General features: G+C 38.1%; 1 protein-coding gene across 4 annotated transcripts in view; it reads left to right on the plus strand.

Annotated features, from left to right (window-relative positions):
- The window catches only part of KCNT2 (potassium sodium-activated channel subfamily T member 2), a 420,730-nt gene that overhangs the window by 359,369 nt on the left and 36,911 nt on the right, over window positions 1-24,450 (plus strand). For 2 of the 4 annotated variants that reach the window (XM_061160003.1, XM_061160005.1), the window contains 4 exons: window positions 14,337-14,438; window positions 16,140-16,223; window positions 17,282-17,410; window positions 20,453-20,473. In XM_061160003.1, the coding sequence (XP_061015986.1) occupies window positions 14,337-14,438; window positions 16,140-16,223; window positions 17,282-17,410; window positions 20,453-20,473 (336 nt within the window). The remainder of the gene's footprint in view (window positions 1-14,336; window positions 14,439-16,139; window positions 16,224-17,281; window positions 17,411-20,452; window positions 20,474-24,450) is intronic. The other 2 variants (XM_061160004.1, XM_061160006.1) reach the window with 1 other exon arrangement.

Genomic DNA, 24,450 nt, shown 5'->3' on the forward strand with positions numbered 1-24,450 from the left:
TAGCCTCCACTACTTCGGAAGGTGAAATTCTCTGAAGACAGGATTTTACCGAGGTAAGGAAGATAAAGAAGGCCTTTAGGGCCTAACCCAGAATGATCGGCATCCTTATAAAAAGTGTAAATTCAGACCCAGGGACAGACACTTATAAAGGGAAGACAGACATCCACAAGCCAAGAGGAGAGGCCTGGAACAAATCCATCACTGAGTCCTCAGAAGGAACCAAAGCTGGAAACACCTTCATTTCAAACTCTGAGCTTTCAGAACTGAGAGGCAACAAATTTCAGTTGTTTTAGCCGCTCTGTTTATGACACTTCCTTATGGCAGGGCTGGCAATCTAACACACGTGCCATCACTGATAATGCTAACTGTTCATTTCTAACTGGTGCTTTTTATCACTGAACTGTTTGGAGGAGGTTGCCATTAACCCCACCGTAGAGCCACCAGAACTTACACAGGGCTGGGGAAACAGAATCTTGGAGGGCACAAACAAAACCTTGTGCACACCAGGAACCAGGAGAAAAGACCAGTGACCCCTCAAGGGACTGACCCAGACTTGCCTGTGAGTGTCCAGGAGTCTCCGGCAGAAGCAGTGGCCTGCTGCAGTGTCAGGGCACGGAATGCAGCAGTGCCTGCATAGGACCTTTATCTTCATTGCCTCCACCATAGTTTGGCCTCAGGTCAAACAACAGGGAGGGAATACAGCACCAAAATCAATAGAAAATTGGAATAAAGATTTACTGAGCATTGGACGGACTGATTCTGTAGCTGAAACTGCAATACTTTGGCCACCTCATGCAACGAGTTGACTCATTGGAAAAGACCCTGATGCTGGGAGGGATTGGGGGCAGGAGGAGAAGGGGACGACAGAGGATGAGATGGCTCGATGGCATCACCAACTTGATGGACATGAGTTTGAATAAACTCTGGGAGTTGGTGATGGACAGGGAGGCCTGGCGTGCTGCGATTCATAGGGTCGCAAAGAGTCGGACACGACTGAGCAACTGAACTGAGCTGAACTGAGCATGGCCCTGCCCATCAGAACAAGAACCAGTTTCCCCCACAGTCAGTCTCTCCCATCAGGAAGCTTCCATAAGCCTCCTATCCTTATCTGTCAGAGGGAAGACAGAATGAAAACCACAATCACAAAACTCTAATCAAACTGATCACATGGGCCACAGCCTTGTCTAACTCAATGAAACTGTGAGCCATGCCATGTAGGGCCACCCAAGATGGACGGGTCATGATGGAGAGTTCTGACAAAACACGGTCCTCTGGAGAAGGGAATGGCAAACCACTTCAGTATTCTTGCCTTGAAAACCCCATGAACAGACTGGAAAGGCAAAAAGAGGACACTGAAAGATGAACTCCCCAGGCCTGCGGGTGCCCAATATGCTACTGGAGATGAGTGGAGAAATAACTCCAGAAAGAATGAAGAGACGAAGCCAAAGCAAAAACAGCACCCAGCTGTGGATGTGACCGGTGATGGAAGTAAAGTATGATGCTGTAAAGAGCAATGTTACACAGGAACCTGGGATGTTAGGTCCATGAATCAAGGCAAATTGGAAGTGGTCAAACAGAAGATGGCAAGAGTGAACATTGACATTTTAGGAATCAGTGAACTAAAATGGACTGGAATGGGTGAATTTAACTCAAATTACCATTATATCTACTACTGTGGGCAAGAATTCCTTAGAAGAAATGGAGTAGCCATGATAGTCAAGAAAAGAGTCTGAAATGCAGTACTTGGATCTCAAAAACGGCAATCTCAAAAACGACAGAATGATCCCTGTTCGTTTCCAAGGCAAACCATTCAATATCACAGTAAACTAAGTCTATGCCCTGACAAGTAATGCTGAAGAAGCTGAAGCTGAACGGTTCTATGAAGACCTACAAGACTTCTAGAACTAACACCCAAAAAAGATGTCCTTTTCGTTATAGAGGACTGGAATGCAAAAGTAGGAAGTCAAGAAATACCTTGAGTAACAGTCAAGTTTGGCCTCGGAGTACAAAACGAAGGAGGTCAAAGGCTCATAGAGTTTTGCCAAAAGAATGGAGAACATACTGGTCGTAACAAAGACTCTCTTCCAACAACAGAGAGAAGACTCCACACATGGACATCACCAGATGGTCAATACTGAAATCAGATTGGTTACATTCTTTGCAGCCAAAGATGGAAAAGCTCTATACAGTCAGAAAAATAAGACCAGGAGTTGACTGTGGCTCAGATCATGAACTCCTTATTGCCAAATTCAGACTTAAATTGAAGAAAGTAGGGAAAACCATTAGACCATTCAGATATGACCTAAATCAAATCCCTTACTATTTTACAGTGGATGTAGAAAATAGATTCAAGGGATCAGATCTGATAGACAGAGTGCCTGAAGAATTATGGATGGAGGTACATGACATTGCTCAGGAGGCAGTGATTAAGACCATCCCCAAGGAAAATAAAAGCAAATAGGCACAATGGTTGTCTGAGGAGGCCTTACAAATAGTTGAAAAAAGGTAGAGAAGCTAAAGGCAAAAGAGAAAAGGAAAGATATATCCATTTCAATGCAGAGTTCCAAAGAATAGCAGGGAGAGATAAGGAAGCCTTCCTCAGTGATCAATACAAAGAAATAAAGGAAAAGAATAAAATGGGAAACACTAGAGATATCTTCAAGAAAATGAGAGATACCAAGGGAATACTTCATGCAAAGATGGGCACAATAAATGACAGAAATGGTATGAACCTAACAGAAGCAGAAGATATTAAGAAGAGGTGGCAAGAATATACAGAAGAACTATACAAACTGATCTTCATGACCCAGATAACCATGAAGGTGTGATCACTCACCTAGAGCCAGACATCCTGGAATGTAAAGTTAAGTGGGCCTTAGGAAGCATCACTACGAAGAAAGGTAGTATGGCTGATGGAATTCCAGTTGAGCTATTTCAAATCCTAAAAGATGATGCTGTGAAAGTGCTACACTCAATATGCCAGCAAGTGTGGAAAACTCAGCAGTGGCCACAGGACTGGAAAAGATCAGTTTTCATTTCAATCATGCAAAGAATGTTCAAACTACCACACAATTGCACTCATCTCACATGCTAGCAAAGTAATGCTCAAAATTCAAGCCATGCTTCAACAGTACATGAACTGCAAACTTCCAGATGTTCAAGCTGGATTTTGAAAAGGCAGAGAAACCAGAGATCAAATTGTTAACATCCACTGGATCCTCGAAAAAGCAAGAGAGTTCCAGAAAAATATCAACTTCTGTTTTATTGACTATGCCAAAGCCTTTGACTGTGTGGGTTACAATGAACTGGAAAATTCTGAAAGAGGTGGGAATAGCAGACAATGTGACCCTGCTCCTCAGAAATCTGTGTGTAAGTCAAGAAGTGACAGTTAAAAGTGGACATGGAACAACAGACTGGTTCTAAATAGGGAAAGGTGTATGTCAAGGCCGTATATTGTCACCCTGCTTATTTTGCTTACATGTGAAAGGTTGTTGTGGAACGATAAGACACTGGGGTTTTTGGCCTCCGGAGGAGACGAATTCAATCTGGGGCCAGAGACAAGGCTGGATCGCTCAGAGCTTTTGTGTAATAAAGTTTTATTAAAGTATAAAGGAGATAGAGAAAGCTTCTGACATAGGCATCAGAAGGGGGCAGAAAGAGTACCCCCTTCTAGTCTTTAGCTGGATGTTATATAGTCCCTCACAGTCTGTTAATGAAAAGAAAGGAATGTCTTAAAATTTAGAATGGCACCAGATAATTCATCCCAGGCCATAAAACAATTGACTTGAATCTTGTAGAAAGGCAGATTACCAAACAAATAGTTTCATTTACATAGATTGGGGGAACAATATCTGGGTAAGTAGGTTGGGCCATTTGGCGGAACTTACAGAGTCTGGGGTAAATTAACATATCTTAAGACAAACATTTCCATAAGAAAAAAAAAATGTATTGGTTAACTCAAGGTTTGAGAATAGTTAGCTTCAGGTGAAACCAGGTGTCATGGCAACACAGCATTTTAAGAGAACCCTCCTTTCAAATCTGTATAGAGAAGAAAAAAATATCGCTAGTTTGTTTCCTCCTGCCGCTTAAGAGAGAGAAAAATGTCTGGCATTCGCAGCCTATTTCGTCCGTTTGGAGACCCCTGGCCTTCCTGCTTATCCTCACACATGCAGAGTACATCATGGGAAATGCTGGGCTAGATGAATCTCAAGCTTAAATCAAGATTGCCAGGAGAAATATCTATAACCTCAGATATGCAGGTGACACCACCCTTGTGGCAGAAAGCGAAGAAGAACTGAAGAGCCTCTTGATGAAAATGAAAGAGGAGAGTGAAAAAGCTGGCTTACAACTCAACATTCAGAAAACTAAGATCATGGGATCTGGCCAATCACTTCCAGGTGAATAGATGGGGAATCAATGGAAACAGTGAGAGACTTTATTTTCTTGGTCTCCAAAATCATTGCAGATGGTGACTCCAACCATGAAATTAAAAGACACTTGGTCTTTGAAAGAAAAAAAAAAATATGATCAACCAAGACAGCATATTAAAAACAGAGACATTACTTTGCCAACAAAGGTCCATGTAGTCAAAGCTATGGTTTTTCCAGTAGTCATGTATGAATGTGAGATTTGGACTATGAGGAAAGCTGAGTGCCAAATTATTGATGCTTTTGAACTGTGGTGGTGGAGAAGACTCTTGAGGGTCCCTTGGACTGAAAGGAGATCCAACCAGTCAATCGTAAATGAACTCAGTCCTGAATATTCATTTGAAGGACTGATGTTGAAGCTGAAACTCCAATACTTTGGCCACCTAATGCAAAGTACTGACCTATTTGAAAAGACCGTGATGCTGAGAAATATTGAAGGCTGGAGGAGAATGGGATGACAGGATGAGATGTTTGAATGGCATCATGAACTCAATGGACATGGGTTTAAGTAAACTCTGGGAGTTGGTAATATATAGGGAAGCCTGTCGGGATGAAGTCCATGGGGTCGCAAAGAGTCGGACATGACTGAGTGACTGAACTGAACTGACTGTGGTGCTGGAAAAGAGTCTTTAGAATCCCCTCAACTATAAGGAGATTAGACCAGTAAATCCTAAATTAAATCAACCCTGAATATTCATTTGAAGGACTGATCCTGAAGCTGAAGCTCCGTTACTTTGGTCACCTGATTTGAAGAGTCAGCTCATTAGAAAAGACCCTGATGCTGATAAAGACTGAGGGCAGAAGGAAACGGGGTAACAGAGGATGAGATGGTTAGGTGGCATCACCAAATCTATGGACAAGAGTTTGAGCAAACTCCAGGAGACAGTGAAGGACAGGGAAACCTGGCATGCTGCAGTCCCTATTTAGTCTGTGCGCTAAGTTGCTTTAGTCGAGTCCAACTGTGTGTGACCCTATGGACTGTAGCCCACCAGGCTCTTCAGTCCATGGGGTTCTCCAGGCAAGAATACTGGAGTGGGTTGCCAAAGAGTCAGATACGACTGAGCAATTGAACAACAAAAATGGAGCATGAAGGGTCTTAGTTCCCTGACCAGGGATTGAACTCATTCCCACTGCATTGGAAGGCAGATTCTTAACGACTAGACCACCGGGGAAGTCCACTTTTGCTACTTTTATAACCTACCCTTTGCTTATTCAAGTTAAGGAAAATAAAAAAAAACTAAAGATTTTTAAGCTCATAAAGGCAATTTTCTAAAGATTTCTAAAATCTATTAAAGATTTTTCAAACTGGACTGTTCATTTCTCTCAAAAACTTGGCAAAATTCTGGTATGCTTAATTCCTTTCATTTTTATGGCCAAAATATATCTAAAGTTCCCTCTTAAATATAATGTTTAAGTTATTTATTTGCCTCCTCACCCCTATCTCTCATATCTTTTCAAAACTCCTTTGAGGCTATTGAGACAGTAGTGTTGGACTTTGCTGTTCAATCACTATTATTTCAGTTGTATATCCTATTTTCGTAAGCATCCAGAAACACATGCTTTATAAATATTGGAGGCTCTTAATCTCTGACTCCCTATTTAGTCTGTGTGCTAAGTTGCTTCAGGTGTGTCCAACTGTTTGGGACCCTATGGACTGTAGCCCACCAGGCTCTTCAGTCCATGGGATTCTCCAGGCAAGAATACTCGAGTGGGTTGCCATGTCCTCCTTCAGGGGATCTTCCCAACCCAGGGATGGAATTCAAGTCTCTTACATCTGCTACATTGGCAGGAGGGTTCTTTACCACTAGTGCCCCTGGGTACTTGAAGTTAATTCTTACCTGAGCTACTTTCTTCTAACATCTGACTAACTGCAGCAAGTAATGTTCACACATCAATATTAATTAGATGGAGATTCTCCCAGGCCAGGTCTGGGAGTGGCACACAGACTCCACTCAGATGCCATTGGCTAGAACCCAATCCTGTGGCCACACCTAACTTCAGGGGAGACTGAGAAAGGTAGTCCAACCATGTGCCCAAGAATAATTAGGCAATGGGTTTTGGTGGACAGTCAATATTCTTTGTTATATGTGGCATACCACCCTTACTTTCTTCAAATTTGTAAAATCAATCTAAACATTCCTGAACATCATGCTTTAGCTTGCTTTTTTAATCTAATTTTCTCTCATTGTTGCTGTTTTTTTTTTGTTGTTGTTGTTCATTTGTTTGTTTCACATTATCTTTCTGGTCCTAGATATTCACATCGACTCACTGATATTATTTATCCAATAATAGAGTCCTCCCTCAGTGTCCATGGGGAATGGGGTTCAGTCCTCTCCCTTCCCACTCTTCAGCAGGACCAAAATCTGAGGATGCTCAAGTCCCTTATATGAAATGATTTAGTGTCTGCATATAGCCTATGTATGCACATCCTCCTGTGTATTTTTAATAATCTGATTACTTATAATATCTAATATTATATAATGTAAATTCTATGTAAATAGTTGCCAGTAGGTGGCAAACTTGTTTTACTTTCAGGAACTTTCTGGAATTTTTTCCCCAAATATTTTCAGTCCATGATTGGCTGAAGTGGGCAGATGCAGAACCTGTAGATATGGCATTCCAACTGTACTTCCTGTGTTCTGTTATTGATCATTGGGTCATTGACACTCCTCCTAACAAAATTAATGTAGCAGGGATCAGAAACATGTATGAGAGCTAAGCAGAGATGGAAAGTTTGTCTGGTAATAAAGAAGCTAAAGAGAGGAAAACAATAGAAAAATAAATTTTTGTCTCATTTTCCTTTGAAGACATTTCATTTCTCTTCTTTTGATGCATTTCATAAAAATGCCTTTTATTCATGCTTAAGCTTCAAGCCTACTTTTTTTAAAGTTGCATTTGAACCTTTCTCCGTTGATGATCATAATTACACTTTAGCAATCATGTACTAATTACACATTGATGTAAGAAGCAAAGTAATGAAAACATGAGATGAATAGTATGGTATAAAGAAAAGTTAATATTTGTTCTTTGTCCATAGTTCCTGACACAGGGCTTCAAAAACTCTTGGAACTTCATAAGTGATAGAAGTGCAGTTTGTTATTCATACATGATTTTATATTAACAAGGCATTCGTGGAGATGGTTTTAGGGTGAAGGCTAGTTGTCAGAAACAGCAAAGATGTGATTAGGAAACTGAAACTTTCAGTGCCTGCTCACCTCCCTCCCTCCAGGGAAGGAAGAGTGGCTGAAGATTGACTTTCATCATGTGGTTAATGATTTAATTAATCATGCCTATATAATGGAGCTTTGATAAAAACACTGAAGAATGAGGCTTAGAGAGCCTCCTGATTGGTGAACATATTGATGTCCCAGGAGGGTGGTGCCTTCAGACTCCATGGAGACAGAAGCTCCTGTGCTTACAACTCGTCCAGACTTGCCCAGTGTACCTTTTCATCTGCTGTTCATTTTGCATTCTTTATATTTATGTGATAGTCCTTAAATATTACACTTTTGTGAGTTCTGTGAGCATTCTGGAAGATTACTGAAATTGTGGGAGTTATGGGGAACCCCAGATGTGTAGCTGGATGGACAAGAGGTGCCGTTTGATTGGAGACACCGAGGACTTGGAGCTGGTGGATGAAATGAGATCAGTCTTGTGGGACTGAGTCCCTAATCTGCAGGGTCTGAGCCAATTCTGAGTAATGAGTGCCAGAATTAAACTGAATTGACATCTGTTCATCAGAATGTCTCAGATGGTAAAGAATCTACCTGTAATGTAGGAGACCTGGGTTTGATCCCTGGGTGGGGAAGATCCTCTGGAGAAGAGAATGGCAACCCACTCCAGTATTCTTGCCTGGAGAATCCAATGAACAGAGGAGGCTAGCAGGCTACAGACCCTGGGGTTGCAAAGAGTCAAACATGATTGATCAACTAACAACACTTTCATAAAGGATCATGTCTATAAATCATATACTGCTATGTAGTCAATGATAGAGCAAACTAATACACACTGGGGATAGATCCTGGGATTAAACAGGCAAGAATATCAGTAATTTTTAACATATTCACAGTAAAGAAAAAGAAAAAAGAAGAATGTGCATAGTACTATGATTTCACACAATAGGCTTAAACTTGCATAGATTGAATGTTTATGTCCCTCTAAAAATTCACATGTTTAATCCTTCAACATATTTTCTTTATTACTGAATGCACATGTTTTTCAGAAGCTTCTAATTTTCCAGATGTCTCAATTCTCTGGAGCAGCAGGATCTTCAGGGAGAACAGGGTGCAGGCAAGCCATTGGCATGTCTGGTTTGTGGAGCACATATTTCTAAGTTATAAGTGACATGGTTGGAGTCCCAGTTTGCCCAGCACTCCTAGTGTATGGCTGTTGTCTCAGTATACTTACTAGGAGCACCTGTCAAGAGGTCCTGATTTGGATGATAAACTAGCCTATCATTCTATTCCTAAAGTAAGGACTATGTGTATCTTAGTGCAGGAGGGTAGTAACTGCCTTGAAGACCTTGAATTCTTCTCTGAGATAAGGAAGGGGGTCTCCCACACCCCAAACTCCTTCAGCATGAACTTGCCTTGGGTTGACTCAAGGGTGTTAGGGAATGTGGGACTGAGGTTGTCTTGAGTCCTCATAAGCAAGATGAACTCATGGAGTGTCCAGAAAATGCAACCCCTCTAAGCTGCCACTGAGACTGGAACAGACATGTATGTGTATGTGTTTATGCACGTGCACGTGTCTGTGTGCATGTGAGTGTGTGTGTGCATTCACATGTGGGTGTTAACGTGTGTGTGGGGGTGTGTGGTAGGAACCTACTCTTTCCAGTGAGAAGAAAAGTGGAAATGAAAAGAAATGGTCTTTATTACTGGAACTGCCTCCTTCTTGTGTGCAATACAAAGAAGAAATGAAAGAAAGAGAGATTGATTTAAAGCCACTAAGGACTCAGGATCCTCTGTCACCTCAGTTCCTAAGCACACACTTCAGTGAGAAGCTCTAATAGGAAACTTGTTCTGGAAGAGATACACATTCAGACCTGCAATGAAAAGCCCTGAAACTCTTTCCTAGGAAAGCTCTAAGCAGGATACACAAAACTCTAGCAACTCATTGAAGATGCTTGTATTTTACTGTGAGGGTTTTCTGTGTTTGAATTCCAAAGGTCACTCCCTGGGCAAGCAACTTTGTGAGAGGAAAGGCAGAGTTAGCTTGGCCAGGACATAAAAATTTGGAGAGAAGATTTGAGGGCTGTTGGTGAAATAGAATAGAGGTGGGGAGAAAGAGAGAGGAAAAGAGTGAAAAAAGAAAGGATGTTGTGTCATACCCTGTGATGAAGGTCAAGTAGGGTGAATGGTGGGAAAAGCCACTAGATTTGGGGTTACAGTATTACTATGTGTTGGGTCCGGGCAGAATCTGCTAAGTCCAACCATGTTATCAGCTCATTCCATATGGCACTGGATGGACACAGTAAAGAAAACACAATTTATGCCAGAAAAAATTCCTTCTTCCAACAAAACCATATGTTCACAATAGCAAACCAAGTGGAAGAGATAGGTACAACCAAGGATATTAAAGTGTCTGGGATCTCTGATTTGGATGTTTGAGATATGTTTTAGGTATTTTTAGATAAGTGTCGATCTCTGGGATGAAAAAAACCCCTGGAGAAGAAAATGAAAGCCAGTATTCTTGCCTGGAAAATCCCATGGACAGAGGAGCGTAATGGTCTGCAGTCCAAGGGGTTGTGAGAGTCAGACATGACTTAGCGACTAAACAACATCAAAGTTTTAGATGAGTGGATGTTGGGAAAACACAAAATCATTGCTGAAACTTTAACTGAATCCAGAATTATACCAAGAAAGGAAGTATGCCTGAAAAAAATTAATATAGTGTATGTTTGTACTAGAAGAAATCACAGAAATATTTATTATTGTATCTTGTAAAACACAATATTCAAAAGACGTACTAAAGTCAGAAAATTTTGCATAACACAATCTTTGCAGTTTTTTCCACCTTCAAGCCTCCATTAAAGAACTGAAGTGAGAAGAGAGGGGTGTTGAGTAAATCTCAAATTGTTTGTTTCTTGCCTCTTCATACACATATTATAAACTTTATGCAGCAAATTTTCTTTTGATTTAGACAACTACTGTAAGTAGAAAAAAGATTTATTCATTTGTTCAATAAAATTTCACTGACTGTGTGCCAGGCATTTAGCACAACTTAAGAACCACTTGTGGCTCCAGATTCATAGAAAGACAGCTTATTCAGAGCATCTCCAAACTGCCTACCTAGGCAGTTCAAACAGGCATTGCTGATACCAAGGCTAATAAGTCAGTGACTGCACTGTGATGTAATGCAGATCACTGATACCAGGACACAGATACCAAGGGGGCACCACTTGCATATGCTTCCTTCTCCTTACATTTCAAGTCAGGATGTCCTTATACTCTGGACAGTCTTCTCAACTAGTAGACACGATAGATGTGGTGGAGCAACTCCTCTTTCTCCCTGACAGGGCTGATGCTGAGCCCAGCCTCTTCTGTCTGTCCAGGGAAAGCCCAGGGGTCTGGTTGCTCTAGTACCATCATGACAACAATCAGGAGCAGTGGCCCCAGTTTTCATCTCCAAGACCCCCCTGTCATCAGTCTGCCCTCCCACCCATTCCTAAAAAGATGGACATGGAACCATCCTTCCCTTGAGACCTCCCAAATTTGCTGCATTCGAGACTGGAGCCCCCTTCCATTGCCTGAGAGAGTGAGGGCTGATGTTTTCATTTGCTTTCTCTGTCTGTCTTTCCTGGTAAAGGGAAGCTGGCAACAAGAGAAACAAGCATCTTTGAGGTGACCACTTGAGTACAAGGTGAAGTTTCATCCTTAAGAATTTTGTTCCAGTCTTATACAAACATTTGCTCTTAGGCCTTTGCTTATTAATGGGCAATATTTACAACAAAATTTTTCAAAAGAAACCCTCATACACAATTATACACACAAACACATGCTTTTTCACTTTTTTTTTTTTTTTTTTTTTTACTGTGGTAAAAGTCTTATGCTGTAAAATGTGCTATTTTAAGCATATTTAACTGTACAGTTCAGGGACACTAAGTACATTCACATTGTTCTGCAACACTTACTGTCATCCATCTCTGGTATTTTTTCACCTTCCTAAACTGAACCTCTATCCCCTTTAAACACTGACTTCCCATACCCCTCTTTCCCCACTCCCTGACTCCTGACATCTACCAGTGTCCTTTCTGACTCTGAATTTGAAATTCTAGGTAGCTCATGTAAGTGGATTCAAACAGTGTATTTTGCACCTACTGTATACTGGAATCCTGTTTTAAGATTAACAAATATATGTCCTAAAAACAGATTGTACCTTCCTTTTATTTCCCCTTGTGCTTTACAGTAGGTTCTCATTAGTTTTTATACTAGTATCAATAATATACATATATGTTAATCCCAATCTCCTGTTTCATCCCACCCCCACTTTACCCCTCAGTGTTCAGACATTTGTTCTCTATGTCTGTGTCTCTACCCCTGCCCTGCAAATAAGTTCATCTATACCATTTTTCTAGATTCCACACATATGCTTTAAAATATTATATTTTTCTCTTTCTGGTTTAAACACACTTTTGGGGGTCATTTACCGAACTTTAGCTGCAGTTTGGTATGGCTCAGTCAATTCTGTTCAGTAAATCAGTCATGTCCGACTATTTGCAACCCCATGGATTGCAGAACACCAGGCTAGGTCCCTGTCCATCTCCAACTCCTGGAACTTGCTCAAACGCATGTCCATTAAGTCAGTGATGCGATCCAACCATCTCATCCTCTGTCATCTCCTTCTCCTCCTGCCTTCAATCTTTCCCAGCATCAGGGTCTTTACAGATAAGTCAGTCCTTTGCAACAGGTGCCTAAAGTATTGAAGCTTCAGCTTCAGTATCAGTCCTTCCAAGGAATATTCAGGACTGATTTCCTTTAGAATTGACCAGTTTGATCACCTTGCAGTCCAAGGGACTCTCAAGAGGCTTGCCAACACCACAATTCAAAAGCATCAATTCTTCAACCCTTAGCCTTCAACACTCACGTCCATACATGACTACTAGAAAAGATTTGACTACACGGACCTTTGTCGGCAAACTAATGTCTTTGCGTTTTAATACACTGTCTAGGTTTGTCATAGCTTTCCTTCCGAGGAGCAAGCGTTTTTTAATTCTACGGCTTTAATTTCACTTTTATCAAGAGGCTCTTTAGTTCTTCTTTGCTTTCTGCCATAAGACTGGTATTATCTGCATATCTGAGGTTATTGATGTTTCTCATGGCAATCTTGATTTCAGCTTGTGCTTCATCAAGCCTAGCATTTCACATGATGTACTCTGCATATAAGTTAAATAAGCAGGGTGACAATATAAAACCTTGACATTCTCCTATCCCAATTTGGAACCAGTCTGTTTTTCCATGTGTCTTTCTAACTATTGCTTCTTGACCTGAATACAGATTTCTCAGGAGGCAGGTAAGGTGGGCTGGTATTCCTATCTGCTGAAGAATTTTCCAGTTTTTTGTGATCCACACAGTCTAAAGCTTTGGCGTAGTCAGTAAAGCATAAGTAGATGTTTTTTTCTGGAACTCTCTTATTTTTCTGTGATCCATCATATGTTGACAATTTCGTCTCTGCTTCCTCTGCCTTTTCTAAATCCAGCTTGGACATTTGGAAGTACTTGGTTCACATACTGTTGAAACCTCGCTTGGCGAGTTTTGAGCATTATTTTGCTAGAGTGTGAGATGAGTGCAATTGTGCAGTAGTTTGAACATTCTTTGGGATTGCCTCTCTTTGGGATTGGAATGATAACTGACCTTTTCCAGTCCTGTGGCCACTGCTGAGTTGTCCAAATTTGCTGGCATATTGAGTGCAGCACTTTCACAGCCTCATCTTTCAGGATTTGAAATAGTTCAACTGGAATTCCATCACATCCACTAGCTTTGTTTGTAATGATGCTTTCTAAGGCCCACTTGACTTCACATTCTGGGATGTCTGGCTCTAGGTGAGTGATCACACCATCATGGTTATCTGGGTCATTAAGATCTTTTTGTATAGTTCTGTGTATTCTTGCCACTTCATCTTAATACCTTCTGCTTCTGTTAGGTCCATACCACTTGTGTCTTTTATGACAGAGAAAAGGTATGGCTGGCACAACTTGAAAGGCAGATTGACAAATTAAAACTCAAATGACAGAAAGCTTTAGAATCTACTGGTTGTGATCACTCCTACTTGCCTGTATTTTGTGTCCTTACATTTGAGAATATTCAAAAGCTGATATTCTAGATATTATGGCACATTATGTGGCTTTAGGGTTTTTTGTTTTTTTTTTTTTTCAAATTTGATGAAATAATGCTATTGTGTTTGTTCTTTTTATTAACATCACTTCAAATCCTGTTAAGAAATATGTACAAAGGGTAAATAAATGTTTAATGTATGAAAGATCCAGCTTTCTTAACTGTTGGGTATTTTAATTAAGAAAACATGGTTATGAAAGGGTCTTCCCAGGTGGCTCAATGGTAAAGAATCCTGCCAATGCAGGAGATGTGGGTTCGCTTCCTGGGTTGGGAAAAACCCCTGGAGAAGGAAATGGACACCCGTTCCTATACTCTTGCCTGGGTAATCCCATGGACCAAGGAGCCCAGTGGACTCCAGTCCATGGGGGTTGCAAAAGAGTCAGACACGATGGAGCATGCATGCACAGTTATGAAAAGTAAAGGGACATTAACAATACAATTAAAGGTGAAGTCACGATGCATTCATAGCTAAGAACCGCGTGACAAAAATTACTTTCTTCACATTTGTTAGAATTTAAGCAGAAAAGCATAAGATAGAGGATGCTCACAAATTATTCTTTTTTAAATTTCTGAACAGAAAGAAAGAGAACGAGGTTCTAACTTGGCCTTCATATTCCGACTGCCTTTTGCTGCTGGGAGGGTGTTCAGTATCAGCATGTTGGACACTCTTCTCTATCAGGTACTCAGTGTTTCCTGTTGCTCTCTAAAGAGTTTATTTTCTGTTTTGTTTAGATTCTATCAAACGAATGATACAACTAGTGTTTCTCATGAAACTGTCAACTTAAATTGGCTCTGGAAGTAACCCAATGTTTTATTTCATGTATTTAATGAATGACCTAAATGTGCCTATGAAAGACATTGTAAGAAAAAAATAATTATTTTTCCGAATAATCTATGAGATGATATTAGGCGTTCTTTGACACCAGTGTCCTACAGACTTTCATGTGATGCTTTAATTCATCTACATATTCCTTTACTTATATAACAAGACTATAAATAAAAGTTAAGAAAAAATTACTAGGTTAAGAAAAAGACACCTTTCTTTCTAATACACATTAAAAAAAAATAAGATACCAAATAATGTCAATAAACTGACAAATCAAGGACATTTTCAACATCTGATAACTATTACCTACTTTAGAAACATGTAAAGAAAATTTTACAGCCTCTCAGAACCATTCAGTTTGTTTCTGAATGGCAGAGTTTTACATTGTCATTTCATCATTGCTAAATTTGGGTTTTATTTTACACAAATACACTATTTTTTTTAACTCTGCCGGAAGCTGAACAGCAGCAATATTTCATATTCTTTGATTCAAGTATTCAGATAATTTCTAAATATGTCCATTAAGGAAAAAAAGATATTTATAGGGCTTTAAACAAAAAACAACAGCAACAAAAAAAACTAGTTGAAATATTTCATTGTAAATTTTAGTCATTACAAACTTTTAGAAAATATTCTCTTTTATTCAGCTTATAGTTTTTTGTTATTAAAAATCTAGAATTGTTTTCCTCATGTCCAATAGCATGCATAAAATTTAAACATATCAGTATATCCTAGAAAATAAACATATCAGTATATCCTAGAAAATAATAGTTTCCATATTTTTTAAGGACAGCTTAACTGTACATGTGTATTTAGCACACTGACAAGATAGATTTTTATTTCTTTTATTAATGGAGGCTTAATGATTGGAGAAGGAAATGGCAACCCACCCCAGTATTCTTGCCTGGAGAATCCCAAGGACAGAGGAGTCTGGTGGGCAACAGTCCATGGGGTCGCAAGAGTCAGACACGACTTAGCGACTAAACTACCACTACCTAAAGTGGGCTTCCCTGCTGGTTCAGACTGCAAAGAATCTGCCTGCTAATGCAGGAGACACAGGTTCAATTCTTGGGTCAGAAAGATCTCCTAGAGAAGGGAATGGCGATCCACTCCAGTATTCTTGCCTGGAGAATTTCATAGACAGAGGAGCCTGGTGGGCTATAGTCCATGGAGTCAGAAAGACTCAGACACAACTGAGTGACTAACACTTTTGCTTTCAATGATATGATAGTGCTTCCCTGGTGGCTCAGCGGTAAAGAATCTGCCTGCCAGTGCTGAAAACGCAGGTTCAGTCCCTGGGCCGGGAACATCCCCGGAGAAGGAAGTGGCAACCCACTCCAGTATTCTTGCCTGGGAAATCCCATGGGCAGAGAAGCCTGGCTGACTACAGTTCATCAGGTTGCAAAAGAGTAGGGCACAACTTTAGTCACTAAACAATAACAGCAGTGATGTGATAACCTTTAATGTAACCTTTAAGATGCAATAAGATATTCACACTCTAAGCTATTCTGTTTTTCATACACACGATAAATACATATTTTATTTCTGTTGCAGTCATTTGTGAAGGACTATATGATTTCTATTACCAGACTTCTGTTGGGATTGGATACTACACCAGGATCGGGGTTTCTCTGCTCTGTAAGTTAACTACTGTCTGAAGTGGAAGATACTTCTGACAGGCATTTTTGAAATCCGTCTATAATGCTCTTTGGCTAACTCTTCTATATCATTTATTTATTTAGTTTTCTAACATATGCTCAAAGAATAACATCCTGGTTTTTTAAATTGATTAAAAAATGTTTAGGGAAAACATTATTTAAATTAATAATCTTGCAGATAGCCATTCAGAAGAAAATTCACAAGTGTTTCCCTCTCCCCACCCCCCTCAGCTGGCATTTGAGATGAATAGTTTCTGACATAGGATGTCATACTGCCAAGGAAAACACTGATCATGTCGTTTAACTTCTGTGTTTTTTTTTTTTTTTTTCTTTTTCTTTCTTTCTTATCTTTGGCCATGTCCCACAAGTTGAAGGATTTTTTTTCCCTGACCAGGGCCCCCTGTAGAGAAAGCATGGAGTCCTAACCACTGGACCACCAGGGAATTCTCTAACCTGTTTTATAAATAAGTGTACTATGTTCAAGTGTATTTAAGTGATTTGTTAACAATTCAAATTCATGATTAGCAGAGAGGGAGCAGCACTTATGCCTCCTGTCCGGGAGTCCTGTGTGCCTCCTATTGCACACCTTTCTCAGTAGGGATGCTATAGACCTTAGGATGGACTATTTGTTTTTTTTTTCTGGAGTGTCCTTTGCACTTCAGGATTTGTATCATCAGCCAACCCTGTCCACTAAGTCCCAGTAGCATCCTCTAGTTATCTCAACATTTAAACAAGTCCTTGCATACAGGTTTCCAACAATTCCCAGTCAATTACCAGTGGTGTCGCCCACTGAGATGGAACTAATGCAATGCCATGCTGCCACAAATTGAGCCTTTAGTTTCTTAAGTTTGAGTTAACCTGAGAGATAAGGTTTAGATGGAATGTAGTAAATAGCTTTAATTTATAGGTAAGTACTTATGAAATGTTGCTTTGAGATTTTGAAATATCAGTGAAATCTACTTTTAAGGAATGGAAAATAACCATTAGGTTTTTTCTTTCTTAAAAATCTGGTATGTAAATAATCCAATTATATTACAGATGAAGATCACGGAGGATGACTTATGGATCAGGACTTATGCCAGACTTTATCAGAAGTTATGTTCTTCTACTGGAGATGTTCCCATTGGGATCTACAGGACAGAATCTCAAAAGCTTACTACATCTGAGGTTTGAAAATATCCACATATTCCTGTCTTAATGTTTAATGTGATTGAAAACTGTGATTCCTAAACCTAGAAACTTATTTCTGAAATATTGGCCATTAAATTATGTCAGGAATTTCATAAAGTATTTTTGGTGAAAGTGATATTCTAGAGTTTGGACTCAATGCTTTTTGTAGGTTTTCAGGAAGTAAATTAATTCTAAGTAACCTTTTGACACATAAGAAAAGTTCTCAGAACAAGCAATCTAGTTTTTAATATAATCTTAAGCTCCAGTATATTAGCATTTGGAAAGAAGGAAACAGAGATAAGTTAGGGAGCATGAAACTCACCTTTTCTCAAACTCTAGGTTGAGAAATACTTTGGAGCCAAGGAAAGAACCCCAGGAGCAGTGCCAGACCCTGGCTCAATAATCATAATAGCAAACTAGAGCCTATTAAAAATGGAACAGAATTTACAATGCCTGCATACGACAGAAAACATATCCATATTTTAATCTGGTCACACTGTGTGGTTCTAAATTATGGTTTATATTCTTGAAATATTTATCTTCTTCAGATACCTCAATGTTATTCAAAATTTTGGTTAACCATTTCTTTCTTTGGTCTTATGTGAAACAGAACCTTAACTATGAGACTTAGATCAATTACATGCATTTTAATAGTCATGTAATCATTACATCAGCTTGTGATTAAAATCAATGAATCTGTGGTAGAAAAGAAGAACTTTATAGGAAGCATAAGGATAATGGAGTAGAGTTTTATTTTCTTGTTACAATTTAGTTTGACGTTTAAGTAAGTGATATTGAGGCCAGAAGAAAATAGTTTCATTTTTCTGAGATGCTTTTTGCTGGTTTCACTGCAGCTTCAGAGGTGCTAAAAGATGTTTTATTGCCATTTCTGCAGCTGAATCTGAGTTTTTCATTGGCTGTGGTCCCTGTAGTTCACACCACAAAGAGCAGGACCAAATTGGAAAAAATCCGGGATGACTGATGGAAGAAACATACCAGACAGTTAAATATGTAAGACAGCTTGGCTGATATGCCTAAAAGTTTAAAAATATTGCATCCAAAAAATATTATTTGATTAACGGTTAAAAGAAAAAAAAAGTGCTTTCATACCTAAGCAATTAACCATGTCTTACTCAAGCTTGATAAAGACAAAGATTTCCACATAGCAGGATACTATCCTGTTTTTATCTTGTAATATGGATTTTGTCAATTTGAAAATAATCAATTCTTCCATTGGTCAAGTTCACATCCATATTTGTCATTCTGTATTATTAAGAGTCTTTGTTGTATGCTGTTAACAGTGTAGATAGGGAAAAGATAATTGAATATTTATACTGTCATCAAGGAGCATTTAACATTACATCTCAGTCATTTCTTCCCATCACAAATCAGAAAAATATTTATAAATTCCCAAACCTCCAAGTTCTATCAAAAGCACACATCCTTGGAAAAAATAAAAGAATACTAGGTTAAATGAAGATAATATCTGCTGTCTTCTTATACTGAGTTCAGTTCATCTTTTGAAACACATAGTTTTGTTTAAATTTTATATACTACCTATTACAGAAAAAAAAGAGGCAGTTTAAAGATTACAATAAACTTCGAGTACTTTTACAGTAACATATATTAGTAAGGGCAAGAAATTAATGTTACTTTACATATAAAATGATTTGACTGCTGTGGTTGAAAAGGAATTCTGCTTTTATTTTTCTGGCAAATAAGGCAAACATAAACTGTTGAGTTATATAATAATTGTAGTTTGATACACACAAAGATGTAAATTCATCTACAGAAAGATTTGTTTTTCCTGATCATTGTTAACAGAGTGAGTATATTATATGTTTCCTTATACGAAATTTAATATTTAGAGATATTTAAGAGAAAGAAAACATGATGAACATTACCTGGCTTTATAGTTTTGCAAGATGCTAAAGTACCAAAAAAGTGGTACTCAGTAAAATCTCATTTTATAAAATCAGGCTCATTCGTGTCTGACTCTTTGAGACCCATGGACTGTAGCCCACCAGGCTCCTCTGTCCATGGGATTCTCCAGGCCACAATACTAGAGTGGGTAGCCATTCCTTTCTCCAGGGGATCTTCCCAACCCAGGGATCGAATCTGGGTCTCCTGTGTGGCAGGCAGATTATTTGGCATTTACACCACCAGGGAAGCCTCCAGATTACATTAATAAAAATATTTTAGTAAAGCTTAAGATCAAATAGTTTTGAAACTTGAACTGCTCATTCCCTCCCATTTTCTGCTCACTGTTATTCCATTGGGCCAAGTGTTAAGAATCTGGAGACAAACAGTTCCAACAAGCCTATATTCATATATTTTAATGTGTTTTTTAATATTTGTAACAATAGTGACAATCCTAAATAGTGGGTTAGACTTGAATTATAGTACAACAAAAATTATAATTGAAAATTTCACTTCTGCTTTTTGAAGGATGAAGACCATGTTATTCCATAGAACTGAAGAACAAGATAACATGATTTTTATAACCTCTACATGTTTAGGGCTTATATATTGACTGGGAAGATCAAATTTTAACCTTTATAACATATTTGAAAACTCAGAATATTTCTATACATTTGCTTGAATGTATACATAGGGGTGAAAAATAATCTTACTATAGTATCTAACGTTTAAAAAAACAGTACAACTATTAATATCAATAATGATTTTTGAATATCAATAATGATATCAATTTCTTCTCATGAATGTAATCCTTTAATATACTCTTATCATTTTTTTATTTTATTTTCTAATAACACCACATTAACTTTTCATCAAATCATAGAAAGATGACTTTAGAAAAAACCTAACATCTTTCTGGCAAGTTTTTAAAATATTAGCTTATTCTTTACCTAATCTTATTCAAAAGTGCTATGATAAGTAATCAAACACATACTTAGATGATAAATGTTATGTGTTATCTGTCGTATATTGTCCTGTTGCTGATTGTTTTGTGTATGTATTGTTTAGTCGTTGTTTAAGCTGAATTTTGTGTGTTTCTTTTCCCTCCCTTTGTGTCAGTGTCGAGAAATAGCATCACAAGTAAGTATTTTGTTTGTCTCCCTTTCTTCAAATGGTCTAATATAATGAGTCATTAGAAGAAAAGAATATTAAAGATTAAGCTCAATATTTCAGATTTTAAAAGAAAACACACTGAAATGATTTAATATGTTCTCTTGAAGTTAGTGTATCTGTATTTCCCTAATATGATTGCAAATTAATATTACCTGTTTGTCTTCAAGTTATGTTTATGTATTAATGCAATCACATATTTTACTCTATGATGTCATTACCAGCTAGTCACTTACTGGATGTACATTATCTGTCCTCAAGGGATGTGCCACCTTCAGTGCAATCAGCTGGGACTGAGATGGAATCGGGGTCTTGACATAAAACATACCTTTAGTTTGCTTCTTAAAGGAGCCTGGATTCGTTAGGAACAGTTATGGGAACAATAGGACCTGAGATGGATTCCTTCTTATACATTTATATTCCTGAAACCTTGATTTATCTTTATGTGATTTGCATTTTTTATTTTCCATTTTCTTCATGTAGATCATGTTAAATAATTGTCATAATGGCCTTAGTACTTAACACAAACTCCCAAACATTAATAGAATTAAAGAAACTATTACAAATATAAGTATTTTCAACTTTAAAAATTGCATTTTGAATGTCAAAGCAGTGGTACAATTCAGCTTACTGTGGAAAAATATCACAAGTGTAAAACTTTTGTGTCAAAATTACCAACCAAAAATATGAGTCTATTTTTGAGCTCGTTGAAGTTCTATCTTATCATAATTCCAGAAATTTTGACAGAATGACTGGTATTTTCTCTACAATTTGAAGCCATGTAATAAATGCAAATGTTTATTAAATTATTCTGAGCACTCTACATTATTTATTTAAGGTTTAAGAAGCTCTAGCTCTGTCATATTCTTAAATATTCTAATTTTGTTTTTTTATATATTGCTTCCTTTGAAATTTACAAAATATGTACTAAAGAAGCTTCTCTTTGGGCTATAAGAATGTTTTAGCTGCTTTCTGACATTTTTCACATGATGGTATATAGACAATGGTAACATTTGTTTATCATGAAGTTGCTCACCAGTTCCAGCAACCATGGCTGCCTGCAGGTGATGCAAATTGAAATTCTAGTTTAATGCAGAATACAGCTCTGGCAAAGGCAAGGTTTGGGGAGCTTATCTTAGAGTTTTTATGGTTTATTTATTAGACTATATTTTGTAATGCTTTAAAAAGTTACTAATGAGTTTAAGCATATATTTCTAAAATTTTTCATTTGTACCAGTATTTGACTTGGCCTGATTGACAAGTTTTCATTTTATTTTTAATGCACTGGCAGACATTATTTCAGGAAGTATTTTAGGAACATGTCACAAGCCAAATTGCTTCACTTTGCCTCTCCTAAAGGCATTCTTGAGTATGAATCCAGACTTGATTCACAGTGGTAGAGACACTAGTTAGTGGTCACACCATGTCCCTACAAGGAGTTTGCCTTTGGCTAAAAATTGTATAGCTTCATATTTGAAAGTGGAGTTAAGTTTTTGAATGTAGATTTTTGGCTCTGTTGTAGTTTTCCATGTCGATTCATATGTTCTGCACTTTTAATTCAGATGTCAAGCTTTATTATCTCCTCTTTTCTCTAATTTACCATTATAGATTCAGAGTCAAAGGTTTGGCTCATTTCTGAATTTTTGTAGCCAGTTGGAATTTGACTTGTAACTTTCTTCCTATAATTGCCTTCTTTCTCATAGTTACTATTCTAGGTCTTAAAATCCTCCAGTTAATTTCCTATGTAAACTAAGTTTCTTCCCTCTAATTTGCTGAGTTTTCCACTATAAGTATCTCCTCAAAATCCTTTTATGAAGAAAAAGCTCTAACTGCACTTTAGATATTAAAATATATTTATCCTTGTAACCCCATTTTTTTATCCACAATTTCTGTTCTTTCCAATTTTTTTTTTTGTTTGTTTGTTTTTGTTCTCTCTCTCAACCCTCAAATATGTTCAGGTTTCCTCAAACTCAGGAAACATTCCCCTTTTATTCTATTTTTCTTATTTCACTCTTGCTGTTAAACTCTCAGAAGAGTTCAAATATGCTGCTGCTGCTAAGTCGCTCAGTCGTGTCCAACTCTTAGTGACCCCACAGACTGCAGTCCACCAGGCTCCCTCCTTCCATGGAATTTTCCAGGTGAGAGTACTGGAGTGGGGTGCCAATGATGTGCATCTATTCCTTATCCATGTCTCTCAGTTTTTGTTCACTCTTTGATCGATTCTGTTCTTACTAAAAATCTCTTTTAGCCAAAATCACTGGCATTTTAAATTAGTTGTAATTTGTTTAAACATTATAGGAACTTTAACTGGGTTCGTTGTCTCTTACATCTTAAAATTCTCTTCTCAGTTTTCATTTTATGAATAACTCTTGTTTATCCTGGTCTATTTCTTTTCCTCCTCTTTGTTCTGTTCAGTTTCTGCCTGTAACAATTCATTTTATTTAAAAAATTATTTTAAGTCTTTATTGAATTTGTTACAATATTGCTTCCATTTTATGTTTTGTGGTTTTTTTGTGTGTGTTGTTGTTTTTTTGGTCCCAAGGCATGTGAGATCTTAGCTCCCAGACCAAGAATTGAACCCACATCCCCCACATTGGAAGATGAAGTCTCAACCTCTGGACCACCTAGGAAGTCCCAATACCAACTTGTTTTAGATGCTGATCCTGTGATCTTCCATCTGAAAGTTTGTCTCTAATCTCCTGTCCTGGGATTGGCTCTATAATTCAGGACCTCAAGGAGAGGCAGGGATTTACCTCCTATCCTAGGATGTGCCTTCCTCTTTCAATTCCAGGAAGCACACCATGATTTAAGTGTGGGCTAAGCTTCACTGCAGATTGTCCACCCAAGAGTGTTAATCTTGGTCTCTGCCCAATGCTGAACATTCTCTTATTTAATCTACACAGCAAGCTAATATGGCAGATGATGTTACTCCCATTTGTAAATGAGCAGAAGCTGAGACACTTAACTTCATAAAATAAAAAGTTAGGAAGCCACAGGCCTATATTTGAACTTAATCGCATTCTGACACCAGAGCCTCTTTTTTATTATTATTTTAATCATTAGATTTCACTGAAGTAGCCTCTGCCAGTTTCTGACCACTTCTCTCTTTTCTACCACTTGCTTTGAGATCTCAAAGTACTTTGTTTGAGAATCAACATGGGAACTGACACGAACCAAAACCAGGCATTTTTCAAAACTATGTGTATAGCCTTTCCTCTTTTTCTGCACATGACCTTGGAAAACTAATTAAATCTTTAGGATTCAGTGATTACTTTGAGGTTGATGGAGGGCACATTTGTGTTTCATGCGCTCAGTGTTCTAATTCCTAAACATGAAGAACAAACTCATTATCTGCCATATCTTCTCCGTCTTATCTCCCAGAATTAGACATTTCCTGAGCCTAGGTGCTTGGAATGAGACAGCAAACATCAAAGAAAGATTTCTCAAAAAGCAAATGTGAGCTTTTCATGCCTATTCTTGGATTTAATGACTTATTGGTGGATATGCTGTATCTGAATTCTCTTCCTTCAAGATCTTGCATAATACATACAGATAAATGATTGTTTTCTTTGCATGATGCATATATAGTGGATTTTTTAAATTAATTTATTTTTTATTGAAGGATAATTGCTTTACAGAATTTTGCTGTTTTCTGTCAAACCTCAACATGAATCAGCCATATATCTACATATATCCCCTCCCTTTTGAACCTCCCTCCCATCTCCCTCCCCATCCCAGCCCTCTAGGTTGGTACAGAGCCCCTGTTTGAGTTTCCTGAGCCAAACAGCAAATTCCTGTTGGCTCTCTATTTTACACATGGTGATGTAAGTCTCCATGTTACTCTTTCCATACATCTCACCCTCTCCTCTCCTCTCACCATGTCCATAAGCCTATTCTCTATGTCTGTTTCTGCATTGTTGACCTGTAAATAAATTCTTCAATACCAT

This window comes from Dama dama, chromosome 14, assembly GCF_033118175.1.
Source record: "Dama dama isolate Ldn47 chromosome 14, ASM3311817v1, whole genome shotgun sequence".
Classification (NCBI taxonomy): domain Eukaryota; kingdom Metazoa; phylum Chordata; class Mammalia; order Artiodactyla; family Cervidae; genus Dama; species Dama dama.